General features: G+C 39.5%; 1 protein-coding gene across 1 annotated transcript in view; it reads right to left on the reverse strand.

Moving 5' to 3' along the window:
* TBC1D32 (TBC1 domain family member 32) overlaps positions 1-8,728 on the reverse strand; it is a 122,720-nt gene extending 113,992 nt beyond the window's left edge. Inside the window, exons 1-3 of the mRNA XM_079779714.1 lie at positions 8,539-8,728; positions 4,128-4,289; positions 432-609 (exon numbers count right to left, since the gene is read on the reverse strand). Coding sequence (XP_079635840.1) covers positions 432-609; positions 4,128-4,289; positions 8,539-8,693 — 495 coding nt within the window. The 5' untranslated portion in view covers positions 8,694-8,728. The remainder of the gene's footprint in view (positions 1-431; positions 610-4,127; positions 4,290-8,538) is intronic.
* Between the last annotated feature and the right edge of the window lie 6,507 nt (positions 8,729-15,235).

A 15,235-nucleotide genomic window follows, 5' to 3' on the forward strand; every position in this document is an offset into this window, starting at 1 on the left:
TGTGCAAATGAAAACTATTATTATTTGCTGAGCAACTGCAGTGTGTAGAACATAATAAGACTCAAAAGACATAAAGCCAAAATGTTTTGTACTCAGAAATGTGAGATGAATGATACTGAAAGATAAAACAACATAAACAAGAAGGCACTAATAGCACCTTGGGCATAACCACGATGCTGCTTGAACTTTGGTCCTTTTCTTTCCTGAGCCTTCATCCATGCCTCAGATGGAGTGTAATCACTCACTGAACATATAATTCCAGAAGATGTTATTTCATGAGCTAAATCTTTACTATTAGATTTTATTGTTTCTTTTTCTTCTGAATCTTAAAACTAGAAAGCAGAAAAATAACCTGGCTAATAAAGCATGCACTGAAGCTCGTGTTTATTAAACACCATCTTAAGACATAAATACAAAACTAAACAACACACCTGATTGAATGATGAATCACTGTCAGAGCAATTGTCTGTGCAGTAACTATTGCTTTTCTCCTTTTGGATTTTTTTCTGCCTCTCTCGACTTCGCATCTCATCTTCTTCAAACTTGTCAATCATAGATTCCACCACTACCATCATGCTGTTTTTCAGGGAATGCATCATTTCTTTGTATCTTAAATTCAAAGCAGTCTCAGTAAGAAAAAGACTATTAGCAGAAATTAAAATATTCAACTAAATTAAACTATCTGACTACTTTTACTGTAATATCCCTTTAAGAACACAATTCTAAAGAGAAAAAAATCTAAGTCAGTTTTTCTTAAAGAACTACTGGTACAACAGAATGTACATGACAGTAATAAAAATTAATAGGGACCCGAAAACAAGTATTTTGAAGGTTTTATTCATCTGGTTACTTGGACAGAATCTAAGGCAAGACTGATTCCAGTAATTAGCAACTCATCTGTTAATATCACACTAACAAAACACAGCCTATTTATTCTACACTTGCATGCTTTATTTCTCTCTTTCTCTATCCTCCCTCTATTTTCTTTCCTTCCTTATCCCCTGCCTATTCTTTCTATCTATAAGCACCTGTAACCACAATTTAGACCTAAGTAAGAATTAAGCTGTCAGTGGCTCTTTTCAGTAGAGGTTAGAGAATCCACTGTCAGGGATGTTAGAAAAGGGATTCCTGCCCTAGCTGGTTTGGCTCAGTGAATAGAGCATCAGCCTATAGACTGAAGGATCCCGGTTCGATTCCGGTCAAGGGCACATGCCCAGGTTGGGGGCTTGATCCCCAGTACAGGGCATGCAGTGACTCTCACCCATCATTGATGTTTCTATCTCTCCCTCCCTCTCCCTTCCTCTCTCTGAAATCAATAAAATATATTTAAAAGAGAAAGAGAGAGAGAGAGAGAGAAAGGGAGGGAGGGAGGGAGGGGGGAGGGAAAAGGGACTCCTGAAATTAGTAGGAGTTCGAACTGGATAACTTCTAAGATCCCATCCAGCACTGTGGATCTAAAACTCTCAAAAAGAACTTATAATAAATTTCCCCATTTATTAAGTGCAAAATCTCAAGCATCCATATTTATATTAGACTATGATCTGCAATACACTAGAAATACAATTTTAGGACTAAATTGGACCATAAAATAATCTAGTCCACCCCTTTATTTTACAAATGAGGAATATGTGACCTGACCATTTAAATTTCTAAATTTCATATATATTTAAATAAAGATTTAAATAAACATAGTGAGTAAAGTACTAAATTTGGAGTCAGAAAACCTGAATTAAAATCCTGACAACCTACCAGCTCTGTCATCATAAATAAGTCTCTTTTTCCTCAACTACAAATGAGATTAAGAAAAACACAATCTAGCTTAACTATTTTACATGGCTATAGCAAGAAATAATTGAGAATATATATCTCAAAATCCTTTGTAAATATAAAGCACAATACAAATATTTATTATTACTATAATAATGGTAATAAATTAGGAAAATAAGCACAGAAACTTTCCTTTTTTATATTTCTGGTTAATAGGTCACTGTAAATGTATAAATCAAAGGAAGGACAAGTAAGGTACTCTCTCTCATAAAAGCAATAAAACCATGCTGGGGGATTTGGATAGAAATAGCAGACTGAGATTTTAAAATTTAAAGGTTTTAAAATATATTTTAAATGATATAAATTACATATTATTATACATATGTAATTAATTTCTATATATGATTTAAAATATATTCTTATGTGTTTAGTCATATTATTGAACAACTAGAGGCCTGGTGCACAAATTTGTGCATGGGGGGCAGGGAGGGACAATGGGAGGTTGGCTGGCAGGCCCAATCTAGTTGTGTAGATGTGCTGAGGTAACGGCAAGCAAAGACCACAGACAGAGCGCCCCAAGACGGCCTGAACACCAGCTATGCTCTGAGGTGGAAATATAGTTCTACCTCGCTGCCCGCACTCAGGCCGCCTCACTCTCCCCAGGGCAGAGTTGTTGACAGACAGACAGGTTGTCTGTCCTACCACAGCCACACATTTTCTCAGGGCTCCACCCCCAAGCATGATAGGTAGCTGACTTTGGCCAATGGTGGCACTCTGCCATAGGAGCTCTAGCCAATTAGCAGTTGGGAGCCCGGAAAGGCGCAGGGCCGAGCTAGAAGTGGCTGACGGGGAAAGAAGGGCGAGCGGCGCAGTATGGTGGCAGAGGTAAGATAGCGGTGGTGCTTACTTTACCTCTTGGCAGTTGCTGCCTTGCCACTTCTGCCTCCTCCAAGCTGCTACTATCTCGGTCAGCATCAGGGTCACTCTCCTCCTACAGGCTTCCCGGACCCAGATTCTCCGGTGCCCAGAGCCTTAGCCGGGGGGAGGGACTAGCCAGAGGGAAGGGCTCAGGAGGTTGGCCGGCCACCAGCCCGCAGGAGGTTGGCTGTAGGAGTGCATTGACCACCTGGCCAGCCGAGAGGGGGGGTAGGAGGGAGGACTGCAGGAGGTTGGCCGTGGGAGTGCACTGACCACCAGGGGGCAGCTCCTGAGTTGAGCATCTGCCCCTTGGTGGTCAGTGAGCATCATAGCGACCAGTCGTTCCAGTCATTCTGGTCATTCGGTTGAAAAGTTGCTTAGGCTTTTATATATATAGATATGTGATTTACATAATATGTAATTATAAATAAATTAATATAATACACATTATGTATGTATATATTTTTTAATCCCCAGCATTGTATGTGTCATATGTCATACTAGTTCATCCAGACAATGGAATACTACTCAGTGCTAAAAAGAAATGAGTTATCAAACCATGAAAAGACACGGAAACTTAAATGCATATTATTAAGTGAAAGAAGCCAAACGGAAAGGCCCCATACTGTATGGTTTCAACTATCTAAACTTGTGGAAAAGGCAAAAGTGTGGAGACTGTAAAAGGACCATGGGTGCCAGAGGTTGGGAGAAGGAGCGGGTACTAGGTAGAGTACAGAGGATTTTTAGAGCAGTGAAACTACTCTGTAAGATGCTCTCATGGTAGATATACATCATTATAAATTTTTCCAAACCCCATAGAATGCACAACACCAAGAGAAAATGCTAATGCAATCTACAAACTATGAGTAATAATGAGTAATATGAATAATACTGATACATCAATGTAGGTTCTCAATTAAAACAAACGTACCACTCTCGTGGGGAATGCTGATAATGGGGAAGTCCCTGCATGTATAGGAGCCGGGGGTATAGGGGAAAGAAATATGTACCTTCTGTTCAATTCTGCTGTGAAGCTAAAGCTACTCTAAAAAATAAAGTCTATTAAAGAAAAGTGAAGGAGTACGTCACCCAAACAATTAGGAAAAGGGTGAATACAAATCCCTTCGCTTGCTTGAGAACAAGGCCAGTGTGGCTGGAGCCACGTCAGAGGAGATATGATAAGAAATGAGGTAGGAGAGGGAGCAGAAGGCTCACGGTCGGCCTTGTAGGCTACAGAAGAAACTGGATTTTACTATGAATGAGATGAGAACCCTTTGGAAAGTGTTATGTGGAAGAATGGCACCATCTGATTCACTGTTTCAAGGAATCTTCTGGCTGCCATGAGGGAAATAGACTGGGGGGAGGGGCATTGGTTAGAAGTGCTTTCAGGGAGCCCTGCTGAGAGAAAAATCACTATAAAATATTATTGTAGGCATACTCACTCTTTAGATTCCTGAGTTCTTTTAGTAACATGCTGCACAACTGTGTCATAGCCAGATTCCTCACCCTGATTCCGATCAGCTGTCCATTTCTCCATTTCATCTTCAATCATAGACCCTAAAGTGTTGCATATATGCTGTCTGAGGTATTTCACAAATTCATAGCTGAAACCAATATTTTAAAAGTAAGTGCAGTGAATATGATGAACTCAGTAACCACATCCAGAAAAAGTATTAGCACAGAAAGATTTGTGACATATTCAAATTTCTTACTTTCAAGTAGAATTAAATTCCTCATCCCAAATCACTGAACAACACAGTGGGAGGTAAGGGGAGAACAAATTTGGGGACCAACCCAACCCTTAGTGTGTTAGGAGTCTTTTCACACCTTTGAAATGCTCCCCCATCTTTAATGTGTAATGCACATTAAAGGAAAGGGAAAGCCGTTGTTAAAGATTTTTACAATTATTCAAGCTGATGAGGAAAACCAAGCCAGAATAACAGCAATTGTGAAGGTATAAATAGGAAAAGGTTAAGTTTCAATCATTCGAAAATTTTGAATGTGGTAACTGACCTAAATTCCACCTAATCGGCTCTTTTCTGTTTACAGAGAGAATTATCTCAGGCGATCTAATATATTTCCTTCATATTGTTAGGTTCATGCTAACGTTAAAATCAGTTTTCAAACTTAGACAACATAGCAAACGTGAGAGGTTAAGAATTCCAAAAGTGGATAATAATTTTATGAAACGTGTTTACTGAAAATAAAAAGCAATGATTATAATTGATATCATGATTTTAAAAGGTTAGAGTTTGTGGTCTCTCAAATGACAAAGATAACTTAAACACACTGGAGTTCACTAATTTAAATTCACTGGTAGATTCTTCTGTAAAACAAAGAATAAACCCAATTCAACAAATATTATTGTGTTCCTTCCATATCAAACCAAAATATCAGGTACAGGGTTACAATCATTAGACTTAGTAAGTTTTTTTTTTTTTTAATTAAAACTACACAGTAGTTCTCCCTTATCTGAGGTTTCTCTTTCCGCCGTTTCAATTATCCATGGTGAACCGTTGTCTAAAAATATTAAATAAAAAACTCCATAAGTAAACAATAAATAAATAAGAACCAATAAGCTTTAAATTGAGGCATGATGAATTGCTTGCCTTCCTGCTCCATCCCTCTCTAGACATGAATCATTCCCTTTGTCTAGCATTTCCACACTGAAAAGGCTCCCTGCTCACTACTCACTCAGCCATCTCAGTTAACAGATTAGCTGTAGAGTTATCACAGTGCTTGGGTCCAAGTAAAACTTATTTTACTTCATAATGGTTCCAAAGCACAAGAATAGTGATGCTCGCAATTTGGATATGCCAAAGAGAAGCTGTAAAGAGCTTCCTTTAATCGAAAAGGTTTGTATGAATAGGAAAAAACATAGTGTATCAATAGGGTTTGGTACCCTCCTAGGTTTCAGGAACCCACTGGGGGTCTTGAAATATATCCTCCTGGGATAAGGGGGGACTGCTGTAATACAAGCATCATTGAAATGCAAGTATTTCATGGCTGCATATCAGAATCACCTAGAGAGCTTTTCACAAACACCAAGGCCCAGCCTCTGCCACTCCTCTTCTGCCAGACCCCAGGATATTTTGATTCATCAGTATTTTCTTAAACAGCCTTCAACTGATTAAAACCAGGGCTGTCTGTTTTACAGGGGCCAGTCCAAGCATAAAAATTTACACAACACATGCGCACATGATGAAAGCAATGTTCTTTTCCCTTCCTCTCTCCCCACCCACAGACCTCAAAATCCTTGCTGCCACTTTCAGAGAAAGGGGGGAAACTTGGACTTTTTAGAAAATGCCAAGCGTTTACAAAGAAAAATGGAAGAGGCTATGGAAGGCACAGATAGTTTAGGGCAGTTGCCCTCTGGGGCAAATGACCAGACAGGGCTATCCTGTGGTTTCTCTCCAAATGACGACGTTTTCTCCCACTTTATTACACTACCTGAAATTCCATCACTTACAGGCTCTTCCCCCCCCCCCCCCCACCGCCCCCCCAGAGAGGAAGGGAGAGGGAGAAGCAAATAAAAATGTCAATGAAGAGCCCTAACCGGTTTGGCTCAGTGGATAGAGTGTGGGCCTGCAGACTCAAGGGTCCCGGGTTTGATTCCGGTCAAGGGCATGTACCTTGGCTGCGGACACATACCCAGTAGGGAGTGTGCAGGAGGCAGCTGATTGATGTTTCTCTCTCATCGATGTTTCTAACTCTCTATCCCTCTCCCTTCCTCTCTGTAAAAAAAACAATAAAATATATATATATTTTTTTAAATGTCAACTAAGAGAATCATTGATGGGCTGCTTCCTGCACGCCCCCTACTGGGGATCTAGCCCTAAACAGGGCATGTGCCCTGGTTCATGGGTCAACGCTCAACCACTGGCTGGGCAGGACTCAATTATCTTAGCAATCATTTTCTTACAAAAAAGCCAAAGCCTAGAGACACCAGCTTCCCCTGTAAGTCTGTTGAATAAGATTATTTTTCTTGCTAATACCATGACAACAGCAGGTGGATTTAAGAAAGCAATGTTCTGATAGTGGAAATGGGAGAACAGATATTCTGAAGTATGAAACACTTTGGGAAGCAATACATTGCTAAGTGACTCAAGAACATCTAATATTCAAAGAGAGTTATTACATCAGTGAAGAAAAAAAAAAAAGACAAATGAAAGTATGAGCACCTAAACTAATCAACCTTTAGAATCTCTTCCAACTCTGAGACTGTAAGAGTCTATGAAAATACCAAAGACAAGTATCTCCTCTCCCTATCATCTCCTACACAGAGATTCCTTCCTCCTAAGGCACAGATCTCAGGCTAGTGCAGATAACACATGCATTTTACCATCTATACTTTTAACACTACAAACTACTCAACTACTGTTAGGATTATAAATCTTACTTTTAATTTGAGTATGTCTAGATTAATTTAGGTAGGTCTCAAGTAAATATCTTTAGCAAATAGTAAACATTAACTATGCAAGTTAATCAGCAGGCATTTAATTATCTAATTGAATCTTGCTGAAGAAGAGTAAATTACATTATTATAACATTTGTTAGCCTGCTGAGAAGAACCACAATGATCCATCTTTAGCTTGAAAAAAGAAAGCATTTTAAAATTGACACAGCTAAAGCAATAATTATAGGCAATTGTGTAGCCTTGGATGCTTACATTTTAAAAAAAAGAAAGAAAAGCTGAAAATTAATGCGTTAAGCATTGATTACAAAAGTTTTAAAAGTTTCTCTCAAAGAAAAAATACAAAGAGCAGAAATTAACATCCAATAACAGCTATTAGTAGTGAATTTAATGAAGAAATAAACAAGAAAATCATGGAAATACAAAAAAAGACAACCACATGTATAACCAGAAACACTAATGAAATTAGAAACTCTACATTAACAAAAATTCTTTCCACGCTTTTAAAAACTCCTTTGAGAATCTGGTGAAAAAGTATATGCTTCCCCCATAAAACTGCAAGCAAACACAAACTGTTGCGTAAAATATTAAATAAAGGGCTCCAGGATCCCTGATGCCCATATATGAAAGGAGTAGGAGTTTCAGAGAAGGATAAAACTAACTTCAGGACACCCAAGAAACAATTAAAATGTCATCTCTGTAAGGTCAAAATAAAATGCAAACACGAAAGTATAAATACCACTACTACTGATAAATTGAGACACCAGCGGTATACGATTCAATGGCTTAATTTAAATTATATGATTCAAAATCAAAAGAAAAACACAGGTGTCTAAAGAAGCATATCCAAATGGTACCTCTCTCCCTAAACTTCCTACCCCTACTCCTTCCCAACCCAAAGGAAAGGACTCCATACTTGTACTACACTTATATTCCTCACGTGCATAACAGATACCTGAGCATGGGCTTTCTCCCTTTACAGAAAGGTAAGCTATCGCACAGGAAATTAACCACCTCACTTCAGTAATTCCTGCAGACCTCAGAATGGATAACTGGTGCCGCCGCTGAGATAGCAGATCAGCAAAGGAACAAGAATCTTTGGAACTCAATGTTTTTTGTTATCGGGACAGGAATACTTTGAAATAATAGAAATATTCCTAAAAGAACATGGATAATTTATAATTAATCACTGTGTTGCCGAGGAGACAAATAATGGAGAATTAGGATACGTTGGTGCGGCAGTAAAAACAAAGCAAGCAGATGCTTTGGAAAACAAGGAAAGAATAAATAATTTCGGTATTTGGGTAAATGAAATAATGAACCTCCAACTTGGGTGCTATTTTAACAATAATCAATGAACTTTTTTTTTAATCCAACTACATTTTTACTTTTCTGGGTCAGCTGTTCTGTTTGCTTAAAGACAACAAAAGCAATTTTACTTGTGAAAATTCTCATCAGTTTCCTCCAGATGTAAGAGGATCTCCTCGGCGCACTCGAGGGAGGGAGCGCCAGTGATTTTCTCCTTCACGCTCTGGAACAGCTGCCTCAGCATCACCTGCAGCGTCGCCTGGTCCTCTCCGGAGAAATGGGCCATCCTGTCCGACCAAACGCCCACGACTCCGGGTCCCAGCAGACGCTGCGTACTGCGCACGCGCGCCCCCTCCAGCCCGGCCCGCGCGCTGCGCCGTTCCCATGGAGACCGCGAAACGCGTTGGGGTGGGCGCTGGGCTTGCCCGCGCGTCGCTCAGGGAAACCAGTCTCCTCGCTTTGGGAAAGCAGGGGTCCGCGAGGCCCCGCCTTTGGTACTGGTTGCTGCTGGTCTTCAGTACCAACAGAGCTCAAGGTGCCCCGAACAGAACCCCCCAAAAAAAATCTCGGGAGGCGCTGACGGAGGGGCCTGACGGCGGACGGCGGCGCTACGCGTGACGTCAGCACGCCAGCGTGGCCCCTGGGAGGGAGGGCGGGCGGGCTAGTGGTCGGCCTGCGGAGTTCCGGGAGGACTGGCCGCGCTCGCTTTCCTTACCTTGGGGATGGTCGGTGGGGGAGGGGAAAGAGTGCGAAGGAAAAGGGTCCATAGAAGAGAGACAACAGAAGTGAAACTGATGGTTGCCTGTAGAGTTTCAGTTGGAGAGAGAATGGGCTTGAACCGGTGCAGTGCTGTTTTCCTGTAACAGCTAATCCCCTAAGGACTTGCTGAGGAGTATGAAGAGTCCGCCCTCCAAGTCTGACAGACGCAGAAAGAAATGGGAGAGCACAGCCCGGTGCAGTGGAGTGTTAGGCTGAGAAGTGTGCCAGTGCTGTGGAAACCCAGAATCACCTTTTCATGCAATGGAAGAGTTGAGGGAAAAAGGAAAAACACCTGGACATGTAGAGGATAGGGACCTGAGAAGGTGTAGCATATTCTGGCACTGGAGTCAGTGGGCGAAAGGAGGCCGTGAGGAGGCTAGAGAAGAAAATGGCCCACCTCGGAAAGAGTCGTGTTTGGCAGGTTTAGGGGATTAAAGATGTATCTGAAGCATAGCAATCTCCATCTTGTATAAACAACTGCTGTTTGAAACTCTCTGCTATTGTTAGATAGTCCCTAGTCCTATAAACTATGTCATTATAAACTCTGTCACTTTAAGACAGTCTGTTATTCTGTAAAATGACTTCGTTTTTATTTCAAATAATAGAAAAAGATAAACTTAACTCTCTGACCTTGCAAGCTAGCCATCCAATTTAATAGACTAAAATAGACTAATACTGATAACAATTCCCATATTCTAATGCCAAGTACAAACTCTATGTATTCACGGTTACAACTGTCTGTAACAATAACTCACACAGAGCCCTTTGTAATATCTGCAAACAAAGAGGCTCGAAAAGTATAAATACAGGAGACTTCCAGTATGTGTGGCTCAGAGATTTGGAAAGACACCTCCCTCTGGGCTGAGCGCAATAAACGACTCCTAATTAATTGACTTATTAAGGCATCTTGTATCTCATTTGCTGATTTACAATACAACATATCTTGCAAGCATTAGGGCACAATTGGATTTCAGAGTGACACCATAAGATTTTACATGTAAAGCTCACTGTGCAGGAAGCTTGGTGCATAATCACATTTCCTCATCCAGTTTTCAATCTAGATAAATCCCCAGACCATAGTCATGCCCAAGCTACAAGGAGCCAACGCAATCCCAAGCTACTGAAAAGTGGCTCAGTGTCAATAAATTCTCTTATCCAGTCTTATATTTTACTCCCCCTCCAACAGCATCTGGTAGACTCCACATGTTAGCCAGGATCAATGGACTCTGATGCCTATGCTATTACTTCCAGGGGCAAAATGTTTGTCTTTGCCGGCCCTGGTAGCACGTTTCTTGGTAAAATAAATAAATAAATAAATAAATAAATAAATAAATAAATAAATCATGCTTTAAAAATCTGATTGGGTCAATTAGATATTATCCCATTATCCAATACCTGATGTTTCTAATAGGATGAGTTTGATATTATGGCTTAAACTGCTGGTTTTCTTTATATCTGTTCTGTGCATGGTAGACTTTTGCCAAGGTGTTGATTTTTGTTTTAAACATATATGAACACAGTAGAAGTGTCAGTTGCCTAAAACATGGTTGTTGTTTTTTGTTTGTTTGTTTGTTTTTTTATTTATTTATTTTTAAATATTTTATTGATAGTTTACAGAGAGGAAGGGAGAGGGATAGAAAGCTAGAAACATCGATGAGAGAGAAACATCGACCAGCTGCCTCCTGCACATCCCCCACTGGGGACGTGCCCGCAACCAATGTACATGCCCTTGACCGGAATCGAACCTGGGACCTTTCAGTCCGCAGACCTACGCTCTATCCACTTAGCCAAACCGGTTTCGGCTGGTTGTTGTTTTTTATGTGTTTGCTTTAATCAGAAACAAAACTAGGCTGTGGGCATAGATGCTTAGGACTCATGGATTTGCAATGAGGTAGCACATTTACAAGGGTAATAAAGGCCTTGAATTTAGGGAAAATGTTTAAAAATTATTGGATATGATTATCATATTTGCCCATTTCTATAAGTTTGAATTGAATATTTTCACAGAACTTGCCCAGGTCTGACATATCCTATATAATAAAAGCCTAATATGCAAATCGACCAAATGGCAGAATGGCTGGTGTAATGACCTGTCACTATGACACCCACTGACCACCAGGGGGCAGATGCTCAACGCAGGAGCTGCCCCCAGGCCCCAGGCCAGCCAAGGCAGGTGCCAGCGGGGCCCCTCCCTCCATTGCCCCGCCAGTTGCTCATGCATTCCCTGATTAGCCCAAGTACATTAGTGTTTGGTTAGGAAAAAGGTTTAAAGAGTCTTTGTGTCACTGATTCTCAGAAACATGGTCATCTATATTATTAGAGACCAAGATTATACATTGTAAGAGAGGAATAAAACTTTATCCTGCAGGCAGGGGCTCCATTATTTATCAAAGATTATGCAATCAATATTCTGCACCAGATCCTATCCTGTTTTGAGTTTTGGGGAAACATTGATTGTGCCTCTTATTTCTGGAGCCACATTAGGAAGATTCTCCCCCTCTCAACTCTGGGCTAGCAGGTATAAGGAAGCGACACAGCTTGAGTCAATCAGTTGTTACTGCTACCACGTTTAACTTTCTTTGTTGGTAATCCAACGAAAGAGACTTGCTATCTTCTCTGCTTACTTCTCCTAATCATAAGCCACTACAGGAATTTTTTTTTTTAATCACACAAAACACACATATCACACACCACAGCAGTCAAATGGCAAAAAAGTAAATGGGATAAACCACAGGAAAGAAAGAACAAGATTAAAACATAATCTAAAGCATCAAATATATAAGTATAATGAACATTGCCACAGACCTTCTAATTTATAAAAACCATCTCACCTCAAGGTGACAGCAACATGTGCCCAGCTGGTGTGGCTCAGTGGTTGAGCATCAACCCTTGTAGCCAGAGGCCCCCAGTTTGATTCCCCATCAGGGCACATGCTCAGGTTTCGGGCTTGATCCCCAGTAGGGGGTGTGCAGGAGGCAGCCAATCAGTAATTCTCTTTCATCATTGATGTGTCTATCTCTCCCTCTCTCTTCTTCTCTGAAATCAATAAAAAATATATTTAAAAATAATAAAAATAAATAAGACAAGGTAACCATTTTAACTGTACAAAATTAGCAAAGTTTTAGAGCATAAATATATTTAGGGTTGAATAATAGTTAATGAAATAATTACTCTTTTGTGGAGAGCAGCTACAGCATTTGGACAGGTTCAAGCCTCAGACTGACTTGTGGCAAAGCCATATAGAAGTCCCAGCTTGGAGGGCAAAGCCCTTCCAGCACAATTATAGCCAAAAGGCTATGGTTGTGAGCTTGACCTTATAGTATGACCCTGCAGTCCTAGGTGGTTAAGAGATGTGGGCTGCGGGGGAGGCGGGGGAGGGAGGAGGTGCAGCAAGTGCTGCCTAAACAAAGATTGATAGAGTTCAGAGAATGGCAACAACAGGAAAGAAGCAGATTTTAAATTCGCAGGAACATTGTAAACATCTTGTCCTTGTTTTGCTTTGTGTGATCTGAGTATAAAATAATGCTTTGGTTTATAGGCTGTGTCACTGTGTCCTCATCCAGGCACAGTGATCCACCTGGCCCCAACTGTATTCTCTTGTCTGTTTTCTTTAATCCTTCACTGCCCCTCCTCAGGTTCACCCCTGGCTGTGCTGGACACGGTTCACTCTTTTACAGTGTTTTTAGGAGTACAAATAAGCAAAGTCTTCCTGGAAAGGAAATCAGCAATATGTTATCAAGAACTTTTGACTCAGTGATTCCATTTCTAGGAATGTATTCCAAGGTTCAGAGATGCAGTTGATGGATTCATTATAAGAATGTTTACAGACAAGTTATTTGTAACTTAAAAAAATTGGAAAACCTCCTAAATATTTCATGTGTTGAAGGTTAAATAAATTATAGTGCAGCCATATGCTGTTAATGTCAGCCATTTTAAAAAAATGTTTCCTGTGAATTTTTAACAGCATTCATAGGGGAAATATTCACATTTTAAATAGAAAAATTTGAATGTAGATTATATAGATTCACCCAATATGTACTTATCAAATGTCTATAATGTGCAATGCATGATCATGTATTAGGCAATACACACACACACACACACATAACACAGCTCTAAGTAAAAATTTATTTTACCATAATTGTAATATTAGTATATATAATTCTGGACCTTAAAAAATCTTAGTGCAAGCATAGTATAAGTACACTAAGCCCTCACTCACTATAAAAGAAAGCCAATGGATTATATCTAAAATTGATAGATTGGTAAATAATGGCATAGTTGTAATATATTGACTTACTAAGAAAACTATCAAGAAAGTGAAAACAAACATCTGAATATGACTTCTTCTGAGAACTTGAAACTGCAATGGGGTTGGGGCATCAATGAGGCTCTTGCTTTTTGTAATACGCTCTACTACACTACTTGATTTTCATGAACACATATTTGTACTTTCACACAATGCCCTTTTAAAAGCTGGTAGTTCATGGGAGACCAATAAATAGCACTCCTCTTTCTCACTCAAGGTCAGAAGTAACCGAGAAGTAAACAAAGAAGTCAGACAGCTGGAGATAAAATATCTACTTCATTAAAAGTTTAATTGAAGTATGTGACTTATGTATCTAGCACAACAGGCCTGCTAATATTTCACCACTAAATTAGCCTTTACCCACCCTATAGCATAGCTGTAAAACAGCAGGCTACCCACACAGGGGCAGGCGGAGAGCAGAATAGAATGAATGCATGCTGTACCACAAGGCTCAAGTTAAAACTCAAAAGGAAAGGAGTGGAAGCAGATGTATTCTGTTTCTTCTCCTAGAGTCACTGATCATCTCCACAAAATCTCTCTCTAGCCATCTACTAATCAAACATATATCAAACATATGTTATGTGCTAGACACTTTGCTACATGACACTAGGCCCAGCGAACAATAAGATAGGTAAGACAAGACTGCTGTCCTCAATAGCTCATAGTCTGGTGGGAGAAACATGTCACATGTAAAGGAGACATGCATACAAATAATTAGATAGGATGCTACATATCATTTTGAATGATTCCCTCTAGTTCTAAGAACTGTGCTGAGGAGATCTTTCATTTCATTAATTATATATCCATATAAAGATTTTTCTTTTACTTTTAATCCTGGCATATATGTTTATATTATCTAAGCAAAGTTGTAATTGTGTAACTTAAATTCTTCAGCTGCCCATATCCCTGTGTTACTTTTGAAATCTGTTTTTCAGGACAGTTCTTTCATATATAGATTTAAAATATCTTATGATATTTAATATTTTTAGTTGCAGTTTTCAAATTTATTGATATTTAGTCTCACAACAGTAAAACGGAATATATTCTTTTCTTTTCCAGGTACTTATCCTGTTGGTACTAACCATGAACACTAGGATAATGCATTTTGAAGGTAGAAAGGCACTAAAATACACCTTGAATTGGAAAAAGCAATATATTTAATAGAATTTGGTGACTAATCTTTTCTGTAAATTTTTTTCTAATACAGATTAAAAAAATTACTAACATAGCCCATTAATACCCAAAATATTCTAGTGAATTATAAAATTCTAGTAAAATGTCAGAAGTACTGTTAGACTACCAACCGTAAGATCTGAGTAATTTTTAAAGCACTTATCATTTCAAAAGACTTATTTTGCTATTAAGCAAGGTCACCTGTACAATATATCTTTGTCATAACCAGAAACACACTACAAGAAGCATCTTACTGAATTTTTTTCACCCCTTTATTTTGTATCCCCACTTATCCCCCCTATACCTTCCTCCTCCTCCAGCACCCACCCTCTCCCCACCTCAATCACCATACTATTGTCTGTGTCTATGAGTTCTTTCTCCTTTTTTTTTCTTTTTTGCTTAATCCCTTCAGCCCCCCGCCTACCCCCACCCTACCCAGCCGTCAGCCTGCTCTCTTATCTATGAGTCTGTCTGTCTGTATTACTGGATTTTTATGATATAAAATTTATTTAGCCTGTTAGATATGGCAACTTGAACATATGCATTTATTTCTACTCTGTCCAGAAACTCCACTAAAATGATTTTTA

This window comes from Cnephaeus nilssonii (assembly GCF_951640355.1).
Source record: "Cnephaeus nilssonii genome assembly, chromosome: 9".
NCBI classification, from domain to species: Eukaryota; Metazoa; Chordata; class Mammalia; order Chiroptera; family Vespertilionidae; genus Cnephaeus; species Cnephaeus nilssonii.